We start from the raw sequence: 22,527 nt of genomic DNA on the forward strand, positions 1-22,527 counted from the left end.
TTACCCTTCAGATCCTTGAGGATCACTCAAAAATATCAGTTAATCAACCATATTTCAGATCTCTGATAAATAAGAGACCAAGAAAAACAGAAATAATATACCAGAATCTCTAAGGTGAGAAATTAGTGAGAAGTTACTGAAAGGTGGTGACTACAACACCTTATTCTACAGTCTCCAACACAGGTTCAATTGATGTATATTAAGTAAAATACATCTTCCACTTTACCAAGGATAAGGAGAGGAAGGAAATTAGTAGTGTTAATTACTGCATTACGTCTATTTCCCTGTACTCTATTTCTTAGACACTTCTACTCAAATGTATTAAGAATCTGAATTCTGCCATCCTTTTGGCAGCTTCTGTTAATTTCTGAGATTGTCATCTTCATTAACTAAATGACAATAACTCACCCAGAGTTACTAAGCAATCAGAGGTAAAATTAGACTTTATTATTTCTACATCCTAATAGCTCTCTACTTAGAGAATTATTTTCTTCCTACAGACATATTTACGAGGAAGAAGATAATCTGTAAATATACTTGGGGCTTAACTTCCTTTTTTCTTTTCAGGCTGTGACTCTAGAGAAGGAAGATGACAAGTGGCTAGAATCTGATGTTACTGTTTACAAATCGGAGGGTCAACAGATCCTTTAGATTTAGAGGGTCTATGAAATTGGATGGGGAAAAAAATCATCTTTATTTTCACAAAATGCTATCTTTAAATTAGCATTTCCTTCCATTATGAATATAAGCAACAGCCAAAATCTGTGACCTCATACGCCATAGAAATCAGAGGTATTTTCATATCACATTATAGTCATTGCAAGTATGTTTTATACTCATCACTACTTCAAAATTACAATAGTTATATAATAGTTACAAAATTACAACAGTTATTAAACCCACTGCTAAAACATACGTCCTCTAAGTCTTTCTGTCTACAGTCCAAAAGTTCGTATGACATAACTGGCCAACTATTAGACAACTTTAAGTCTAGTTTTCATCCTCCAAATAGTGAAGTCTCACTGGTAACCCAGACATCAATGCCTTCCAATATTCCCTTTCTTTAATTGTTTGCTGATCAATATGTGAAAGGTAAGTAAAAGAGCACACCATGGTTTAACGCTTTTATTCAAGTTATGCAAAAGGCCTTCACACTAATACGTTTTTACAAAATGAATTTTAACTTACCTGTATTTTAAATGTATTGTCTTATTTTAAATGCAATAAAGAGAAGCATATATTACTAATTAGAAACGTATTTTAATATTTTCATAGTTAATTCACTATAACTGGTTTCCTTTCTAATCCCATGTAGTATATTTTATGTCTTTAAAACAAAATGTCACGTAGAAAGGGGAGTGGGTAATAATGGGAAGGAATAAAAAAGCTAAGTAGAAGTGTAAAATCTTCAGTCTCCCTACCTCAGCTACGCAATCATTTGGCAGTTCCTTTCATCTAACCTCTATCTCCCGTTTTGAGAATAAAGCGATCTGTTTAGAGAAGAGTCTATCAAAAGTGATTGGTATTTCAAAGTTAAGTGGAGGGAGAAGGGAAGGATAAAATTGTAGAAGGAAATTATTCTTGATTTTCTTCTCTCAAAAAGTGAAAAAGCAGGCTAATGGGGAAAACATCAACCTAAGGGTTGTATTACAACATTAAATAGTCATTCACCTTCAAAACTGAAATTAAAAAACTCATTTCTTATTGTGACAATGTATCTATTGATGATCATTCAAGTAAATACTAATCAACCCACAGAAACTCAGTAACACTGATTATGCGATGGCAATTTAGCTATACTTTACCCATTGACATCTTACATTTGTTTTTCTACTAGTACTACTATACTGGCTGTTCTCTTAAATACTATGTTTACTGGCCTATATTCAGCCTAGAATCCAGCAAGAACTGAATGAAAGGCTTTTCAGAACAAACTGCCCACTATTTCCTAGATCTAAGTAAAATATGAGCACATTAGAATAAAGAAAAATGTTTGCTTTAGGGTCAAGTTTTGCAAGTCTGAGAGCTAATTCTGTCTATCCCTAGTGTAGAATGAAGACCAGAAAATTGAGCAAGAAAAGAGATCTGAGAAATGAGACAACTTGCCAGCTATCATTAAGTTTGGTTTTCACAGCATGGCCTTTAGTATTGAGAATTACAAAATCTTACACATTCATATGTGTAAGGGCGCTTCATATTCACACAATCAAATCTATAAAATAAATACCCGTCTCTTCTACCAATATCATGACTATAGGAAATTCTTCCCAACTTTTTAAGATATGTAACTAAGAAAATAATAGATTAACACCTTAGGGCATTTAGACCTATCTTTATATCCAGGACATTATATCCACTTAAATTTCTGTGGCGATATGTCAAATAATGATATACTTACTTAGGATTATTTATCTCTTCTAGAGGGAATATATGACAACACATTTCACGTACAAGTTGTTCTTCCAGAATATCCACACCAATACTATCTCAAATTGTTGGTATTACTCAGAAATGAAAAGATATTTTCCCTAGGCCATTCACATCTATTATATTTTTAGTGTCTACAGTTATCTCATTAGGTCCTAAGAACATTTTAAATAGAAAATAGCGCAAATTTAAGAGAAAATCTCAGGATTAAAAATTATGCTCCAAGAATCTTAAATATACCTAGCACACCTCCTCTTCCAGCTACTTTAATTCCATTCTGTAACCTTCTGATTTCAATCAGAGATGTTTGTATCCATAACATACTCAGAAATTAACAGAGAACACTTACTTTTGAAGTGACCTATTAACAGGAGCCATACTTTCCTTCAACTGTAATTTAGAGAAATCATCTTCTGAAACCTATTATTAAAAACACCAAATATAATAAAACAGTGAAAATATTATATAATTATAAACTTATATGCTATTTAATATGTGTGATTAATAAGAACATTAAAAATATTGTCCGCATTCCCAAGGAAATAATTCTAAGCAAATAATTTTCAGTAAAGCATTAAATATATATATATATATTTTTATTCTAAAAATACTACAACTTTTTCATCTTGCAACTGCCCTGAAGTATGCTTCAAAATGTTTGTTCATTAAATATCAAATCTTGGCTTGAAATTATGACTTTACTGAACAAGGCTTTATCTCAAGAATGTTTAAAAGGGGAAGGAAAAGAAGGATGGATTGCACTGTATGTTAGTGTTATGATCATTAGAATGTAAGGAGAAAAATTAAGAAATACAACTTAAGTGAGTAGCATGTGATAGTTCCTAAAATCTAGTACACTCACTTGTAATGAAAACTGAATTTTGTAAAGCTCTACTGAATAACAAAATAAACAATATCAATTAAAATGTATTAAGTATTTTCCAGGTATTAAGTTTTTACCAGGTGCCAAGGACTATAATAAGTACTTTCTATAGTTTGTTTCAATTTGTCTTCTCAACAATCTCATTTTACAGAAGAGGAAACTGAATTAAGGAGGTTAAGTGATCTGTACAAATACTGCACTTGCTAGTAAGTGGCAGAATTAGAATTCACAATCAGGCTTGGAAGAACATAAGCTAGGTTTGTAAACACTATACTACTGTGAGGAAAATTCGACCCCTATGAAATATCAGCCCAAAGCAGAAACAGATTTCCAAATTCCTAGGAAATACACAAAAACACAATTACTTTAAAATAAAACTTTACATAACCGTATTAAGAGTCAATAAACACATGGTAACAAAATTAAACTTCAGATGACTAAGGTTATGGGGAGAAGTCTAATGTTGAAAGGTTCTCTAGGCCACCTCAAATATAAACACAGGAAGTTGGACTACACAGAATAATTTTGTAGGGCATTAAAAAACAACTCTTACAATCCTTTCATCTACAGTTTTAATAACATCATATCTAAATACAATGTTGTATTTATAACCATAAACTTAATAGAACAATCCATTCAGGGGTACACAACTGCAAAAATCTTACAGTATTAAATTTGAGTAAGTTACTTTCTAAAAAAAAGAATAACAACAGTACAACTCTACATGTGTTATATACCATGTTTATTAACATAAAATTAGAGGTGAGGCTAAGAAAGATCTAGGAGGAAATCTTATCCTTCACAGATCTCAATTCACATTCATAGATTTCAATTCATAAATTAAGTTTGTGCTTACTTGTTTAATTTCGCCTTTTGGCTCTGTGGTTTTATTCTGATTAAAACTTTCTTGCACTGCTTGAAGATTAAATAACATTTGTTTCAGGGCTTCAACAGGACCATGGTGTTTCCCTCCAGAAAGGGTACAGCTCTAGAAGTTAAAAAAGATGAATGATGAACCATCCAAATTCAGAAGGGGAAAAGTTCTATTTTGTATTATTTCCCCACAATATAAATTAATGCAAAATCCAAACAATACATGTCAATAAAGTGTTCCAACAAATCAAAACTGTAACTCATAAACCTCCCCTTACCCAGTCACCTAAAGACAATCACTATTAACAGCTTGGCACATCCTTCCCAGTCCTTGTTCTTTTAAAATGAATGGTACATGTTTACATTTGCAATGCATTCACTTAGTACACTTAAAATTATAGATTTTTCGAACTGAAAGGTCCTCAGAGAGCAGGTAAGTCAATATGCTCTTTTCAAGTGTGTAAATGATGCTGGTTATCAGCTGAACAAGGACTAGAATTTCAAATATCATATTCTCTGCACACTTCCAAATACGTTTTCACACAGGGAATGCTGGTTTTTCACCTCTTTATGGACCACACATTCCTTGCTACCTTAAAAACACTCACACCTCAATTACCACTTATCTTATCTGCATCCAAAGAAGGAAACAGCACTTAGCCACATAAGGTAGTCAGTTAAGAGAACCTGTACAGGATATTTTTAAACTTCTTTTTTAAAGTCTTACCTTTATTTTTACATCTTTCAAATGAGTTGCTGTGTCCTGATAATCATCCACAAAGTGGAAAATAGGCCTCTTAAGATGTCTATAATTTAAAATATTTCAACATGGACAGTATAACATATATACGAAGTTAAGCACAGTGGCCAAAAAGATTTTAAAGGCACTCTCCACAGTTATATGAACAGGGTATAAGAAACAAGGTGTGGGAACGTAATAAAATGGTGGAGCTCCTGTAGAAAACAGTATGGTAATTCCTCAAAAAACTAAATACAGAATTACCACAATGACCCTGCTACTCCCCTTCTGAGTATATACCCAAAAGAAATGAAAGCACAGATTCAAGCAGATATTTGTACACCTATGTTCATAGCAGCATTATTCACAATAGTCAAAAGGCGGAAGCAACGTAAGTGTCCATCAACAGATAAATGGATCAACAAAACATGATACATACACACAATGGTGTATTATTCAATCTAAGAAAGGAAGGAAATTTTGACAGATGATACAACACGGATGAACCTTGAAGACGTTATGCTAAGTGAAATAAGCCAGTAACAAAAGGAACGATATAGTATGAGTCTTCTTATAAGATGTTATGGATTGAATTGTGTCCCCCACCCCAGAATTCATGGTGAAGCCCTAACCTTGAATGTGGCTGTATTTAGAGATAAGGTTATAAGGAGGTAATCAAGGTTAAGTGAGGTTATAAGGGTGGGACCCTGAAACCATAGGATTAATATCCTCATAAACAGACACATAAGAGCTCAAGGAAAGGACATGTGAGGACAAAGTGGGAAGGTGGCTTGTATGCAAGCCAGAGAGAGAGCCTTCACCAGTAACAGAATCAGTCAGCACCTTGATCTTAGATTCCCCCACCTCCAAAACTGTGAGAACCAAATATCTGTTGTTTAAGCCACTCAGCCTATGGTATTTTGTTATGGCAGCCTCAGCAGACTAAAACATATACGGTTCCTAGAATAATCAAATTCATAGAGACAGAAAGTAGAATGGTGCTAGCAGAGGCTGGGGGTAAAGGAGGATGGGGAGTTAGTGTTTAGTCGGTAGTTTCAGTTGGTAAAGCTGAAAAAGTTCTAGAGATAGCCAGTGGTGATGGTTGCACAGCAATGTGAAGGTACGGTACTTATTGCACAGAACTATACACTTAAAAGTGGTCAGGGGGCTTCCCTGGTGGCGCAGTGGTTGAGAGTCCGCCTGCCGATGCAGGAGACACGGGTTCGTGCCCTGGTCCGGGAAGATCCCACATGCCGTGGAGCGGCTGGGCCCGTAAGCCATGGCCACTGAGCCTGCGCGTCCAGAGCCTGTGCTCCGCAGCGGGAGAGGCCACAACAGTGAGAGGCCCGTGTACCACAAAAAAGAAAAAGTCAAAATAGTAAATATTATATATACTTTACCAAAATTTAAAAAGAAAGAAAATGAAACAGGGCATAAGGATCCAGTTCCGCTTATACTCCTACAACCCTGGAGACAGCACCTGAGGCATTATCTCTAAATGATCTGCATCCAGCCACTGGTTTAGAAGAAATTCAGGTTGCCTAATGCCAACCATAAAAGTTACAAAAGCTTGCCTCTGCAATTTGCTATGTCTGCCTTGAGCAAACTTTTCAGGCAAAATTCTGGTCAGAGTACCAAAAAAGAAAACTACAAAACAGATTATATGAACTGTTCTGTGCCACTCATGAATGAATGTTTAATAAACGTTGGCACGTTTGATAGAATTTGTTCTGAGACTTCTCATTAAATCCTTGTAGTGAATGTCTCTAAGTATGTCTTTCTGTATAGTACAGCTCTGACTCTCAGAACTATAGTAATGTTTCATGTATTCAAAAAACAATTATTTAAACCACATAAAATGTGGGAATAACCCAATTTACACAATAAAAAAATGAGCCACCTGACAGCATTACAAATGAACAACATGACCACACTGAAAGGAGTTGGGCAGAAAATAATTAACCACGGTAACCTTGGAAAAGAATATTTTGACTGGATATTGTAAGGTAAAAGACAAAAAGAACCATACACAAATAATATAATCTAATTAGTAAATGTGTTTCTTACAGCAGTATGGGTTAGCAATTCTGAAACTATGCATATGCTAAGACTGAAAAAATAAGTAAACCTATTATAGATAATAAGAGTAAAGATTCTCACCAGATGAGAAAGAAGTTACAAATAAGGAACAGAGGGGCTAAAACAAACCCTGTGGTATTGGACTGGAATAAGTAGTATCAGTATGAACTCATGATTTTATACCTACATATAAAATATATATATGTAAACAGATATACAAATAAGTATGTGTGTATGCGTGGCTTAGTAAACTTATGTTTCCTAAGTCTGCCTGCTGAGAAAGTCTAGAATAAATAAAAACCCAGCAGCAATAAGCACACCTAGTGCCTAGATCTTAGTTTCTAAATACCATTTTCCAATAAAAAGAACCATGGCTCCTCAGAGAAGTGCTCAAAAAAGCATAGGCACATGTCAAAAGGACACAGGAGCCAACCTGAAGCAACTCTTTATGGCCTAAACTAAAACAATTTAAGCAACAAAATAAGTAATAATATTGTATTGTATTAAACCTAGAATAAAATAAGTATCTATGAGTCCTAATATAAATAGTTTAATAAATAAATGGGGGAGAAGGAATAGCTCTTCATTACACAAGAATTTCAATTAATAATACAGACAAAAAGTCAATATCCACCAATGGATACTAAATTAGTAGATGAAAGTTTGAGACTACTTGTATAGTCTCACAGTATCTCCCCTACGATATTTATTAATTACAAGCGGAAACCATGATTTTACTAAAGAGAAAACCAGTAGGCACCACGTGTTCAAGACTAACATCACAAGTATTAATATATTATAATTTTATATATTACATATTATTGTATTAACATATTGCTCTGGACTGAATGTTTGTGTCCCCCTACAATTCAAATGTTGAAGCCTAATCTCAATGTGACAGTATTTGGAGGAGGGGCTTCTGTGAGGTAAGTAGGTCATAAAGGTGGAACTCTCATGAGTGGGATTAGTGCCCTTATAAGAAGAGAAACAGAGAGCTTTTACCCTCTCTGCTCTCGGCCATGTGAAGATACAAGGAGAAGATGACCATCTGCAAACTAGGAAGCAGGATCTCACCAGACACCTTCATCTGGACTTCTCAGTCTCCAGAACTGCGAAAAATAAATGTTTGTTGTTTAAGCCAACTGGTCTAAGGCGTATTTATTATAGCAGCCTGAACTAAGGAACATATCAATATTACCAATGATATCAATATATCGTGAACCCTCTGATATGATGCACTGAGAAGGGCACAGCATGATTTCTGTTGCATTCTTGCCAAAAATTCATAACCTCATTCTAATCCTGAGAAAACTTCAGATAAACCCAATTCAGGAACTATCTACAAAAAAACCAACGACCAGTAACTCTGAAAAAGTGTCAAGGTCATGACAGACAAGGAAAGACTGAGGAACTGTCAGACGGAAGTAAATTAAGAAGACATGACAACTAAATGCAATGCTGGATCCTGCAACAAGACATTGGTAGAAAAACTGGTGAAATCAGAATAAGGTCTGTAGTTCAGGTAACAGTATTGGGCCTATGTGATCATTATGATATAAGATGTTAACATTAGGGAAGCTGGGAGAAGGGTGACAGGAATGACCTGTATTATTTTTGCAACTTTCTGTATATCTAAAATTATTTAAAAATAAAAAAACACCGTGGTAGTGAGGCTGGGTGTGTAAAGGCATAAGAAAAGGGATTAGTTGGTTAGTATTTAACAGTCATCCATCTCAAACTTTGAAAAACTTATGCAAATTTGTGCCTCTACCAGCTCTCCTTACCCAAGTAAATTGCACCACCCAATCCTTTAGTTGCTTGGCTCAAACATCTTGGACTCATCCTTTGAATGCTCTCTATCTCCATCCTACAAGGTCACCTTCAAAACACATCCCAAGTCTAACTATTTCTGACCATCTCCAATGTACCCACCTAACCCAAGCCTTTACAATCCCTATCCTGGAAGACTGCAAAAGCCTCCTAACTGGGTTCCCTGTCCTTCTCTAGCTCCTTTCAAGGTCTATGTTCCATACAGCTGCCTGTTTATATTTTAAAATGTACATCTGATAATTTCATTCCTCCAAAGTACTCCAGTGACTTCTCATCTCGCTGAAATAAAACATAAAATCTTCATTCCATTACTTACATAGCTTCATGATCTGACTCCTGGTTACCTCTCCATCTTATCTCTTAACGATTCTTCTTTGTTCTTTCTGATTGAGCTACACTGACTGGACTCTGATATTCCTTGAACATGCCAAACACTTTTCTGCCTTGGGGTTTCTGCACTTACTATTCCCTCTACGTGTAAAGTTACTTCCCTATGGGTACACACACGGCTTATTCACTCATTTTAGGTTTTGGTGCAAATATCACCTCACTAGAGAGGCGATTCCTACCTACTCTAGTTAAAATTTCTCTATCTCCAGTAATTTTTCTTCATAACATTTGTAGTATTCCCTCATATATTGCATTTTGATATAGCTTATCTCTCCAATCTAGAATAAAAAATCCAAGATGCAAGGTTTCTTCTCTCTTATTTACTGTTAGGAATACAGTTCCTAGAAAAGTGCTTGGTATCCAAATATTTGGCAAATAAATATTTGATAATTAAGCTTCACTTAATCAGCATCTGCTATAGTATCTTATACAGGGCTCTAAGGTCAGGGACTTCCCCGGTGGTCCAGTGGGTAAGACTCTGCACTCCCAATGCAGGGGGCCCGGGTTCAATCCCTGGTTGGGGAACTAGATCCCACATGCATGCCACAACTAAGAAGTCTGCAACCCTGCATCCCACAACTAAGACCAGGTACAGACAAAATAAATATTTAAAAAAAAAAAAAAAAAAAAAGAGCTCTAAGGTCAGACATATTCTGACAGCCTCTACTTTCTCTAGTAAATTTCACTGAAGGAAAAGATATATATTGTATTAAAATTTTTAGCTAATTTTTGTTTTGAGTGTTCAATCTCTCAAATCTTCCAGATGTTAAAATATCAAAAGTGTATTTCAATATTTAACAGCCATGGCTTATACTTCTAAATCATATTATATATCATTCCTTATGTGTATATATACACATTTACACTTCATTTTAGGGTTACTTGCAAGATACACATACGCTGATTTTATAAAACTGGATAATAAATTTCCCTTTTTTTTTTTGCGATATGTGGGCCTCTCACAGTTGTGGCCTCTCCCATTGCGGAGCACAGGCTCTGGACGTGCAGGCTCAACGGCCATGGCTAACAGGCCCAGCTGCTCCGCGGCATGTGGGATCCTCCCGGACCGGGGCACGAACCCGTGTCCCCTGCATCGGCAGGCGGACTCTCAACCACTGCACCACCAGGGAAGCCCAAATTTCCCATTTTAAATCATAGGGATGTATAATTGCATCTTAGAAACATAATTCTCAATAAGCAACCGCCCTATGGGAAAATATAATTTACTCTATAAGATTCTGTTTTGTATGTTTTCCAGAAGAAAAAAAAAAAAACATTGTAATAACAATTTAGGCTCCCTGTAGAGTTCAATCCCAGATCACTCTACTTTAGAATACTAAAATAAAATTATCAATAATTCTAGGAGTGACGGTTTTATGGATGTGTGTTGGGGAAGAAGGGATTTGAGTCATTTTTTGTTTTATACTATCTAAATAACTTAGAAATTAATATCTATATATATTAGTCATAAATATTCTTTTAATAAGTTAAAAAGATTTAACATCACCCACCTGATTATCATTATTTAAAAAGTCTTCAAGGAACCCGTCAGCATACTTTGCCCTTGAAGTTTGTTGAACACTATCATCAGAGTTAACCGGAACAGGAGATTTGCTAGGATTTAAGGATACGAGACAGCAAATAAGTTTCCAATTTACAAAAATTAGACAGTATATAACTGATGGTTATCATTTAAAGTGGTCACCACTAAATAAGCATTAGGATTCATATTGATGCTGCTTAGTGATTCCTTCACCTTCTCCCTAAACTTCTTCCTTCATCCCGCCCTATCTCCTTGCTTCTCCTTTAAAGCTTTAAGGAAAAACTATATAGAAACTGAAGACATTAGTCTTCAACTAAACAAATAAGCCTTCAAATATAAGTATCCTCCAAAAGCTCATTTGCTTGAAATAAGCAGTGCATTTTTCCAATTAAACACTGTTAGTTACTCAATATTAATACACAAAACTGCCAGAAAGTTATTAACAGTTTCTACTGGGATGGCAGTTACATGCTCTTCTACGTCAAAGCAATAGGACAGACTTCTCCCCCAGAACTGGCACAGATTAATACAGAGGACAGATTAAAGTGGGAGAAGGATCAATTTTGAAATTAAAATTCCTGAGTTCAAATACCAGTCCCACTCACTTATATGACTTCACAAAACTTTATCTTAACTTCAGTTTCTACATTTGTAGTCCCACTCATGTCACAGAAGTATTGCATAAATTAACTCTATATACCTGGTACATTGAATAGAGCTCAATAAATAATAGTTTCTATCTTGATGTTCAAGCAGAAGGAAAGGGGATCCCCAGCAAGAGTCAAAATTTTCCCCAAACCAAATTCTATTAGTTACAGAGAATAAAGAACCTCATTTTATCTTTTTCATTTATATATCAATATAAGATGTATCTCTAACTCAAGTACTCAGATATCTAAGAATCTTCTTAAAACATTTAAATGTAATAATGCTTTTTTCTCAATAATTAGCAGCACTTCATTATTGACTCATTTGATTTGTAATTTACTAGGAACTTTTTCTCGCTTCCAAGTAGCCTTTTCTCCCATTCTTTACCAAAGAGTTTGTACATCCACCAACTATCAACAAAAAAGCATTTACCTCATTATAGAAGATGGGTGCTGGATACATAGGGAATCATTATACTATTCTTATACTTTTGTATTTGTTTGAAATTTTCCATTATAAAAAGTTAAACCAAAAAAAAAATTGGTTGTAGTTATTCTATCTCTCAGTACACTACTTGGAGTATTTCCCAGTCAATTTTGTTTCTGATGACAGATTGATAATAATTTGTCATTATCACAGTGAAGTAAGGTCTATTCCTTCTTCTCACACCATCATTAATTTAATGTAAAACATATCCATCATAATATGAATTTAGTCTTCCAAAAATCAACTACTGTACCATAAGGTACTAGGGCAAACCATTAATAATAATTATACAAGTTAGAAGTCATAGTATCTAATTACAAAATACATTTGATGCATTCAAAAATTTTACTCTTAATTTAAGCATCTCTGATATGATTTGCTCACCCATTTTGACTTTACAAATACAGATACAAATACAACCAACTGATAAGGAGATAAGAAATTAGTAAAGATGAAAGATAAGTTTAAGAATTAAGTGAGCTAATTATTAACCCAAATTTTTTTTTAAAAGATATTAGTGAACCAACAAGTGCGAAATGAAGCTAAACAAACAAAAAATACTCTGGATGATCATCGCCACTATTAAAATTTTTAAGAGAACATCATAAATCAGAAACTGTCCTAAGTACCTTATATTTACTTATTTTTTTTAACATCTTTATTGGAGTATAATTGCTTTACAATGGTGTGTTAGTTTCTGCTGTATAACAAAGTGAGTCAGCTATACGTATACATATATCCCCATATCCCCTCCCTCTTGCGTCTCCCTTCCACCCTCCCTATGCCACCCGTCTAGGTGGTCACAAAGCACCAAGCTGATCTCCCTGTGCTATGCGGCTGCTTCCCACTAGCTATCTATTTTACATTTGGTAGTGTATATATGTCAATGCTACTCTCTCACTTCGTCCCAGCTTACCCTTGCCCCTCCCCTTATCCTCAAGTCCATTCTCCACATCATTCCTGTCCTGCCCCTAGGTTCATCAGAACCATATATTTTTTTCTAGATTCCATATATATGTGTTAGCATACGGTATTTGTTTTTCTCTTTCTGACTGACTTACTCTGTATGACAGACTCTAGGTCCATCCACCTCACTACAAATAACTCAATTTTACTTTTTATTATGATTGAGTAATATTCCATTGTTCATATGTGCCACATCTTCTTTATCCATTCATCTGTTGAAGGACACTTAGGTTGCTTCCATGTCCTGGCTATTGTAAATAGTGCCGTATATTTATTTTCTAATCAACTGAATCCTCACAACACCAAAGTAGAAGTGATTTGTACAGAGTCTCAGCAAGGAAGTGACAGAGGCAAGATTCCAAACTAGAATTAGTCAGTGTCCACTTACAAAAGAATAAGATGTTCAACTGAGAAGGAATCAAAAAAAGGATTCAGGAATTAACTGACTGTCTGTAACAGAATGAAGGCTTAGACAACTGAAGATAATAAATTATCAGAGCCTAAGGCAGGAAACAGGATTACCAAGAATGCATTTCTGATGAATATACGTGTAATAATATCACTAAAAGAAACTTTCCTACCTAAGCTCTCGATTCCTTCTCTATACTCACATTCACGGGTATCTAGGCAAACACTTTTTAAATTATTCTGAGAAACTATGGCATAGAAAGGTTAAGTACACAAACGAAAACAATCTTAGAAACTGCAAACATTTACCATACAAGAAAATGCACCATTATTTACAGAAAATAATGACTAAGAAAGTAAACTGGGGGGACCTTGAAGATGGCGGAAGAGTAAGACGCGGAGATCGCCTTCCTCCCCACGGATACACCAGAAATACATCCACACGTGGAACAACTCCTCCAGAACTCCTACTGAAGGCTGGCAGAAGACCTCAGACCTCCCAAAAGGCAAGAAACTCCCCACGTAACTGGGTAGGGCAAAAGAAAAAACAGAGACAAAAGAATAAGGACGGCACCTGCACCAGTGGGAGGGAGCTGTGAAGGAGGAAAAGTTTCCACACACTAGGAAGCCCCTCCGCGGGCGGAGACTGCGGGAGGCAGAGGGGGGAGTTTCGGGACCGCGGAGTAGTGCACAGCGACGGGTGCGGAGGGCAAAGCGGGGAGATTCCTGCACAGAAGATCGGTGCCGACCAGCACTCACCAACCCGAGAGGCTTGCTGCTCACCCACCGGGGCGGGCGGGGCTGCGAGCTGAGGCTAAGGTTTTGGTTTTGGACGGAGCTCAGGGAGAGGACTGGGGTTGGCGGCTTGAACATAGCCTGAAGGGGTTAGTGCACCACGACTAGCCGGGAGGGAGTTCGGGGAAAAGCCTGCACCGGCCGAAGAGGCAAGAGACTTTTTCTTCCCTCTTTGTCTCCTGGTGCGCGAGGAGAGGGGTCTAAGAGCGCTGCTTAAAGGAACTCCAGAGACGGGCGCGAGCCGCGGCTAAAAGCGCGAACCCCAGAGACGGGCGCGAGCCGCGGCTGAGGGCGCGAGCCCCCGAGACGGGCGCGAGCCGCGGCTGAAAGCGCAAACCCCAGAGACGGGCGCGAGCCGCGGCTGAGGGCGCGAGCCCCCGAGACGGGCGCGAGCCGCGGCTAAAACCGCGGACCCCAGAGACGGGCGGGAGACGCTAAGGCTGCTGCTGCCGCCACCAAGGGGCCTGTGTGCGAGCACAGGTCACTCTCCACACCCCTCTTCCGCGGAGCCTGTGCAGCCCGCCACTGCCAGGTTCCCGGGATCCAGGGACAACTTCCCCGGGACAGCGCACGGCGGGCCTCAGGCTGGTGCAACGTCACGCCGGCCTCTGCCGCAACGTCACGCTGCCTCTGCCGCCGCAGGCCGGCCCCGCACGCAGTGCCCCTCCTTCCCCCATCCCCCAACCCCCGGCCTGAGTGAGCCGGAGGCCCCGAATCGGCGGCTCCTTTAACCCCGTCCTGTCTGAGCGAAAAAACAGACGCCCTCCAGCGACCTACACGCAGAGGCAGGGCCAAATCCAAAGCTGAGCTCCTGTGAGCTGTGAAAACAAAGAAGAGAAAGGGAAATCTCTCCCAGCAGCCACAGAAGCAGCGGATTAAAGCTCCACAATCAACTTGATATACCCTGCATCTGTGGAATACCTGAATAGACAAGGAATGATCCCAAATTGAAGAGGTGGAATTTAGGAGCGAAATCTATGATTTTTTTCCCTTTTCCTCTTTTTGTGAAGGTGTACGTGTATGCTCCTGTGTGACATCTAGTCTGTATACTCTAGCTTCCACCATTTGTCCTAGGGCTCTATCCGTCCATGACTTTTTTTTAAAAATTCTTTTTCTTAATAATTAAGTTTAATTGTAATAACTTTATTATACTTTACCTTCGTTCTTTCTTTCCTTCCTTCCCTCCCTCCTTTAGACAACGAATCACCCCAAATTGAGGAGGTGGTCTCAGGGAGCAGGATTTATGATTTTTCCCCCTTTACCTCTTTTTGTGAAGGTGTATGTGTATGCTTCTGTGTAAGATTTTCTCTGTATAGCTTTGCTTCCAACATTTGTCCTAAGGTTCTATCCGTCCCTTTTTTTTTTTCTAAATATTTTTTTAATTCAATAACTATATTATACTTTATTTTATTTTTACTGTATCATCTTTCTTTCTGTCTTTTTTTCCTTCTTTCCCTCCTTCCTTCCTTCCTTCCTTCCTCCCTCCCTCCCTCCCTCCCTCCTTTCTTTCCTTCTTTGCTTCTTTCTTCCTTCCTTCCTTTCCTCCTTTCCTTCTTTCTTTCCTCATACTTCTACTAATTCTCTCTACTTTTTCTCCCTTTTATTCTGAGCCGTGTGGATGAAAGGCTCTTGGTGCTCCAGCCAGGAGTCAGGGCTCTGCCTCTGAGGTAGGAGAGCCAACTTCAGGTCACTGGTCAACAAGAGACCTCCCAGCTCCACATAATATTAAACAGCGGAAATCTCCCAGAGACCTCCATCTTAACACCAGCACCCAGCTTCACTCAACGACCAGCAAGCCACAGTGCTGGACAACCTATGCCAAACAACTAGCAAGACAGGAACACAACCCCACCCATTAGCAGAGAGGCTGCCTAAAATCATAATAAGGCCACAGACACCCCAAAACACACCACCAGACGTGAACCTGCCCACTAGAGAGACAAGATCCAGCCTCATCCAGCACAACACAGGCACTAGTCCCCTCCACCAGGAAGCCTACACAACCCACTGAAACAACCTTAGCCACTGGAGACAGACATCAAAAACAACGGGAACTACGAACCTGCAGCCTGCAAAAAGGAGACCCCAAACACAGTAAGATAAGCAAAATGAGAAGACAGAAAAACACACAGCAGATGAAGGAGCAAGATAAAAACCCACCAGACCTAACAAATGAAGAGGAAATAGGCAATCTACCTGAAAAAGAATTCAGAATAATGATAGTAAGGATGATCCGAAATCTTGGAAGTAGAATGGACAAAATGCAAGAAACAGTTAACAAGGACCTACAAGAACTAAAGATGAAACAAGCAACGATGAACAATGCAATAAATGAAATTAAAATCACTCTAGATAGGATCAATAGCAGAATAACTGAGGCAGAAGAACGGATAAGTGACCTGGAAGATAAAGTAGTGGAAATAACTACTGCAGAGCAGAATAAAGAAAAAAGAATGAAAAGAACTGAGGACAGTCTCAGAGACCTCTGGGACAACATGAAACGCACCAACATTCGAATTATAGGGGTTCCAGAAGAAGAAGAAAGAAAGAAAGGGACTGAGAAAATATTTGAAGAGATTATAGTTGAAAACTTCCCTAATATGGGAAAGGAAATAGTTAATCAAGTCCAGGAAGCACAGAGGGTCCCATACAGGATAAATACAAGGAGAAACACGCCAAGACACATATTAATCAAACTGTCAAAAATTAAACACAAAGAAAGCATATTAAAAGCAGCAAGGGAAAAACAACAAATAACACACAAGGGAATCCCCATAAGGTTAACAGCTGATCTCTCAGCAGAAACCCTACAAGCCAGAAGGGAGTGGCAGGACATACTGAAAGTGATGAAGGAGAATAGCCTGAAACCAAGACTACTCTACCCAGCAAGGATCTCATTCACATTTGATGGAGAAATTAAAACCTTTACAGACAAGCAAAAGCTGAGAGAGTTCAGCACCACCAAACCAGCTTTACAACAAATGCTAAAGGAACTTCTCTAGACACGAAACACAAGAGAAGGAAATGACCTATAGTAGCGAACCCAAAACAATATATAAAATGGAAATAGGAACATACATATCAATAATTACCTTAAATGTAAATGGACTAAATGCTCCCACCAAAAGACACAGATTGGCTGAATGGATACAAAAACAAGACCCTTATATATGCTGTCTACAAGAGACCCACTTCAGAACTAGAGACACATACAGACTGAAAGTAAGGGGATGGAAAAAGATATTCCATGCAAATGGAAACCAAAAGAAAGCTGGAGTAGCAATTCTCATATCAGACAAAATAGACTTTAAAATAAGGACTATTAAAAGGGACAAAGAAGGACACTACATAATGATCAAGGGATCGATCCAAGAAGAAGATATAACAATTGTAAATATTTATGCACCCAACATAGGAGCACCTCAATACATAAGGCAAATACTAACAACCATAAAAGGGGAGATCAACAGTAACACATTCATAGTAGGGGACTTTAACACCCCACTTTCACCCATGGACAGATCATCCAAAATGAAAATAAATAAGGAAACACAAGCTTTAAATGATACATTAAACAAGATGGACTTAATTGATGTTTATAGGACACTCCATCCAAAAACAACAGAATACACATTTTTCTCAAGTGCTCATGGAACACTCTCCAGGATAGATCATATCTTGGGTCACAAATCAAGCCTTGGTAAATTTAAGAAAACTGAAATTGTATCAAGTATCTTTTCCGACCACAACGCCATGAGACTAGATATCAATTACAGGAAAAGATCTGTAAAAAATACAAACACATGGAGGCTAAACAATACACTACTTAATAATGAAGTGATCACTGAAGAAATCAAAGAGGAAATAAAAAAATACCTAGAAACAAATGACAATGGAGACACAACGACCCAAAACCTATGGGATGCAGCAAAAGCAGTTCTAAGGGGGAAGTTTATAGCAATACAAGCCCACCTTAAGAAGCAGGAAACATCTCGAATAAACAACCTAACCTTGCACCTCAAGCAATTAGAGAAAGAAGAACAAAAAAACCCCAAAGCTAGCAGAAGGAAAGAAATCATAAAAATCAGATCAGAAATAAATGAAAAAGAAATGAAGGAAACAATAGCAAAGATCAATAAAACTAAAAGCTGGTTCTTTGAGAAGATAAACAAAATAGATAAACCACTAGCCAGACTCATCAAGAAAAAAAGGGAGAAGACTCAAATCAATAGAATTAGAAATGAAAAAGGAGAAGTAACAACTGACACTGCAGAAATAAAAAAAATCATGAGAGATTACTACAAGCAACTCTATGCCAATAAAATGGACAATCTGGAAGAAATGGACAAATTCTTAGAAATGCACAACCTGCCAAGACTGAATCAGGAAGAAATAGAAAATATGAACAGACCAATCACAAGCACTGAAATTGAAACTGTGATTAAAAACCTTCCAACAAACAAAAGCCCAGGACCAGATGGCTTCACAGGTGAATTCTATCAAACGTTTAGAGAAGAGCTAACACCTATCCTCCTCAAACTCTTCCAAAATATAGCAGAGGGAGGAACACTCCCAAATTCCTTCTACGAAGCCACCATCACCTTGATACCAAAACCAGACAAGGATGTCACAAAGAAAGAAAACTACAGGCCAATATCACTGATGAACATAGATGCAAAAATCCTCAACAAAATACTAGCAAACAGAATCCAACAGCACATTAAAAGGATCATACACCATGATCAAGTGGGGTTTATTCCAGGAATGCAAGGATTCTTCAATATACGCAAATCTATCAATGTGATAAACTATATTAACAAATTGAAGGAGAAAAACCATATGATCATCTCAATAGATGCAGAGAAAGCTTTCGACAAAATTCAACACCCATTTATGATAAAAACCCTCCAGAAAGTAGGCATAGAGGGAACTTTCCTAAACATAATAAAAGCCATATATGACAAGCCCACAGCAAACATCATCCTCAATGGTGAAAAACTGAAAGCATTTCCACTAAGATCAGGAACAAGACAAGGTTGCCCACTCTCACCACTCTTATTCAACATAGTTTTGGAAGTTTTAGCCACAGCAATCAGAGAAGAAAAGGAAATAAAAGGAATCCAAATCGGAAAAGAAGAAGTAAAGCTGTCACTGTTTGCAGATGACATGATACTATACATAGAGAATCCTAAAGATGCTACCAGAAAACTACTAGAGCTAATCAATGAATTTGGTAAAGTAGCAGGATACAAAATTAATGCACAGAAATGTCTGGCATTCCTATATACTAATGATGAAAAATCTGAAAGTGAAATCAAGAAAACACTCCCATTTACCATTGCAACAAAAAGAATAAAATATCTAGGAATAAACCTACCTAAGGATACGAAAGACCTGTATGCAGAAAATTATAAGACACTGATGAAAGAAATTAAAGATGATACAAATAGATGGAGAGATATACCATGTTCTTGGATGGGAAGAATCAACATTGTGAAAATGACTCTACTACCCAAAGCAATCTACAGATTCAATGCAATCCCTATCAAACTACCACTGGCATTTTTCACAGAACTAGAACAAAAAATTTCGCAATTTGTATGGAAACACAAAAGACCCCGAATAGCCAAAGCAATCTTTAGAACGAAAAAAGGAGCTGGAGGAATAAGGCTCCCTGACTTCAGACTATATTACAAAGCAACAGTAATCAAGACAGTATGGTACTGGCACAAAAACAGAAAGATAGATCAGTGGAACAGGATAGAAAGCCCAGAGATAAACCCACGCACATATGGACACCTTATCTTTGATAAAGGAGGCAGGAATGTACAGTGGAGAAAGGACAGCCTCTTCAATAAATGGTGCTGGGAAAACTGGACAGGTACATGTAAAAGTATGAGATTAGATCACTCCCTAACACCATACACAAAAATAAGCTCAAAATGGATTAAAGACCTAAATGTAAGGCCAGAAACTATCAAACTCTTAGAAGAAAACATAGGAAGAACACTCTATGACATAAATCACAGCAAGATCCTTTCTGACCCACCTCCTAGAGTAATGGAAATAAAAACAAAAATAAACAAATGGGACCTAATGAAACTTCAAAGCTTTTGCACAGCAAAGGAGACCATAACCAAGACCAAAAGACAACCCTCAGAATGGGAGAAAACATTTGCAAATGAAGCAACTGACAAAGGATTAATCTCCAAAATTTACAAGCAGCTCATGCAGCTCAATAACAAAAAAACAAACAACCCCATCCAAAAATGGGCAGAAGACCTAAATAGACATTTCTCCAAAGAAGATATACAGAATGCCAACAAACACATGAAAGAATGCTCAACATCATTAATCATTAGAGAAATGCAAATCAAAACTACAATGAGATATCATCTCACACCAGTCAGAATGGCCATCATCAAAAAATCAAGAAACAATAAATGCTGGAGAGGGTGTGGAGAAAAGGGGACACTCTTGCACTGCTGGTGGGAATGTGAATTGGTTCAGCCACTGTGGAGAACAGTATGGAGGTTCCTTAAAAAACTACAAATAGAATTACCATATGACCCAGCAATCCCACTACTTGGCATATACCCTGAGAAAACCAAAATTCAAAGAGAGTCATGTACCAAAATGTTCATTGCAGCTCTATTTACAATAGCCAGGACATGGAAACAACCTAAGCGCCCATCATCGGATGAATGGATAAAGAAGATGTGGCACATATACACAATGGAATATTACTCAGCCTTAAAAAGAAATGAAATTGAGCTATTTGTAATGAGATGGATAGACCTAGAATCTGTCATACAGAGTGAAGTAAGTCAGAAAGAAAAAGACAAATACCGTATGCTAACACATATATATGGAATTTAAGGGAAAAAAATGTCATGAAGAACCTAGGGGTAAGATAGGAATAAAGATGCAGACCTACTGGAGAACGGACTTAAGGATATGGGGAGGGGGAAGGGTGAGTTTTGACAGGGCGAGAGAGAGTCATGGACATATACACACTAACAAACGTAGTAAGGTAGATAGCTGGGGGGAAGCAGCCGCAAGGCACAGGGATATTAGCTCGGTGCTTTGTGACAGCCTGGAAGGGTGGGATGGGGAGAGTGGGAGGGAGGGAGACGCAAGAGGGAAGACATATGGGAACATATGTATATGTATAGCTGATTCACTTTGTTGTAAAGCAGAAACTAACACACCATTGTAAAGCAATTATACCCCAATAAAGATGTTTAAAAAAAAAAAAAAAATTCTGAGAGTGGGGCCTATGCCCCCCAGGTGACTATGATGTCCTTAAAGTTTGAGGACCACTGGCATGGATAATTATTGGTAACCAATAAACAATATTACAGATCAAAAAAAAAAAAAAAAAAAAAAAAAAAAAAAAAAAAAAAAAAAAAAGAAAGTAAACTGTAAATGAAAAGAAATGAATAACTCTAATACATGGAGAGAATATAGAGGAAGAAAAAACTTAAAGTAAAAGAAGTAACAAGAATTTCAAGCCTTCTCCATTTGCAAAATAGTTGCTTTTGGTTCTAATTCCTCATATTTAATATATATTAATATTTTACAGTGCAACAAAAGGATCATGTAACAAAGACAAAAATTATATAATGTACCTAAGATTATGAAATATTACGCCATCTTGTGGTAACAAATGAAAAATGCAATAAAGCAAGCAACACTGAAAGCTGTGCTCTACGGAATTACCATGTTATAACCACTGTTAATTATCATTGCAATTTAAAAGATAAATCAGATGTTCACATGACATTCTTCATTTGGAAAACTGAATAGTTTTTCTATTGTAACTTACTTACAAAGTAACAGGAATATTTTCCCATGATCTTTCTGCTTCAAGTTTATCTAATGAACAAGGACTGTCATCCTTCTTCATAGACTTCGGTAATTCTTCAGTACAATGCTCTAGATTTCTCTTGGCCTTCAGGATAAGCAATTCAATTCTGTCACCTAATTTAAAAGATCACATTAATTCTTTAAGAAATAAATGCAAAGCACAGCAAAACCTCACAAAGGCAGCAAGAATTCAGATAATTTGGAATATACACATATCTGTAACAGCAAGCTATGTTAAAATGTGACATCTGGGGCTTCCCTGGTGGCGCAGTGGTTGAGAGTCCGCCTGCCGATGCAGGGGACATGGGTTTGTGCCCCGGTCTGGGAAGATCCCACATGCCGCGGAGCAGCTGGGCCCGTGAGCCATGGCCGCTGAGCCTGCGCGTCCGGAGCCTGTGCTCCGCAATGGGAGAGGCCACAACAGTGAGAGACCCGCATACCGCAAAAAAAAAAAAAAAAAAAGTGACCTCTGTTGTGACACAAAGACATTTTCCAGTCACAAAATGCTACGTAAATGAAGACCATAAGAGTTCAAAATAGATATATCACTTGATGGTTACATCAAGAATATGACATAAAAACTCCTAGATG

The 22,527-nt window shown here is 37.5% G+C and overlaps 1 protein-coding gene across 9 annotated transcripts in view; it reads right to left on the reverse strand.

Annotated features, from left to right (window-relative positions):
* Window positions 1-22,527, reverse strand: part of C14H18orf54 (chromosome 14 C18orf54 homolog) — a 31,175-nt gene that overhangs the window by 4,194 nt on the left and 4,454 nt on the right. For 6 of the 9 annotated variants that reach the window (XM_032603197.1, XM_032603194.1, XM_032603198.1 and 3 more), the window contains exons 5-8: window positions 21,900-22,050; window positions 10,733-10,835; window positions 4,167-4,298; window positions 2,777-2,847 (exon numbers count right to left, since the gene is read on the reverse strand). In XM_032603197.1, the coding sequence (XP_032459088.1) occupies window positions 2,777-2,847; window positions 4,167-4,298; window positions 10,733-10,835; window positions 21,900-22,050 (457 nt within the window). The other 3 variants (XR_004345457.1, XR_004345458.1, XR_004345456.1) reach the window with 3 other exon arrangements.

This window comes from Phocoena sinus, chromosome 14 (genome assembly GCF_008692025.1).
Source record: "Phocoena sinus isolate mPhoSin1 chromosome 14, mPhoSin1.pri, whole genome shotgun sequence".
Taxonomy (NCBI): domain Eukaryota; kingdom Metazoa; phylum Chordata; class Mammalia; order Artiodactyla; family Phocoenidae; genus Phocoena; species Phocoena sinus.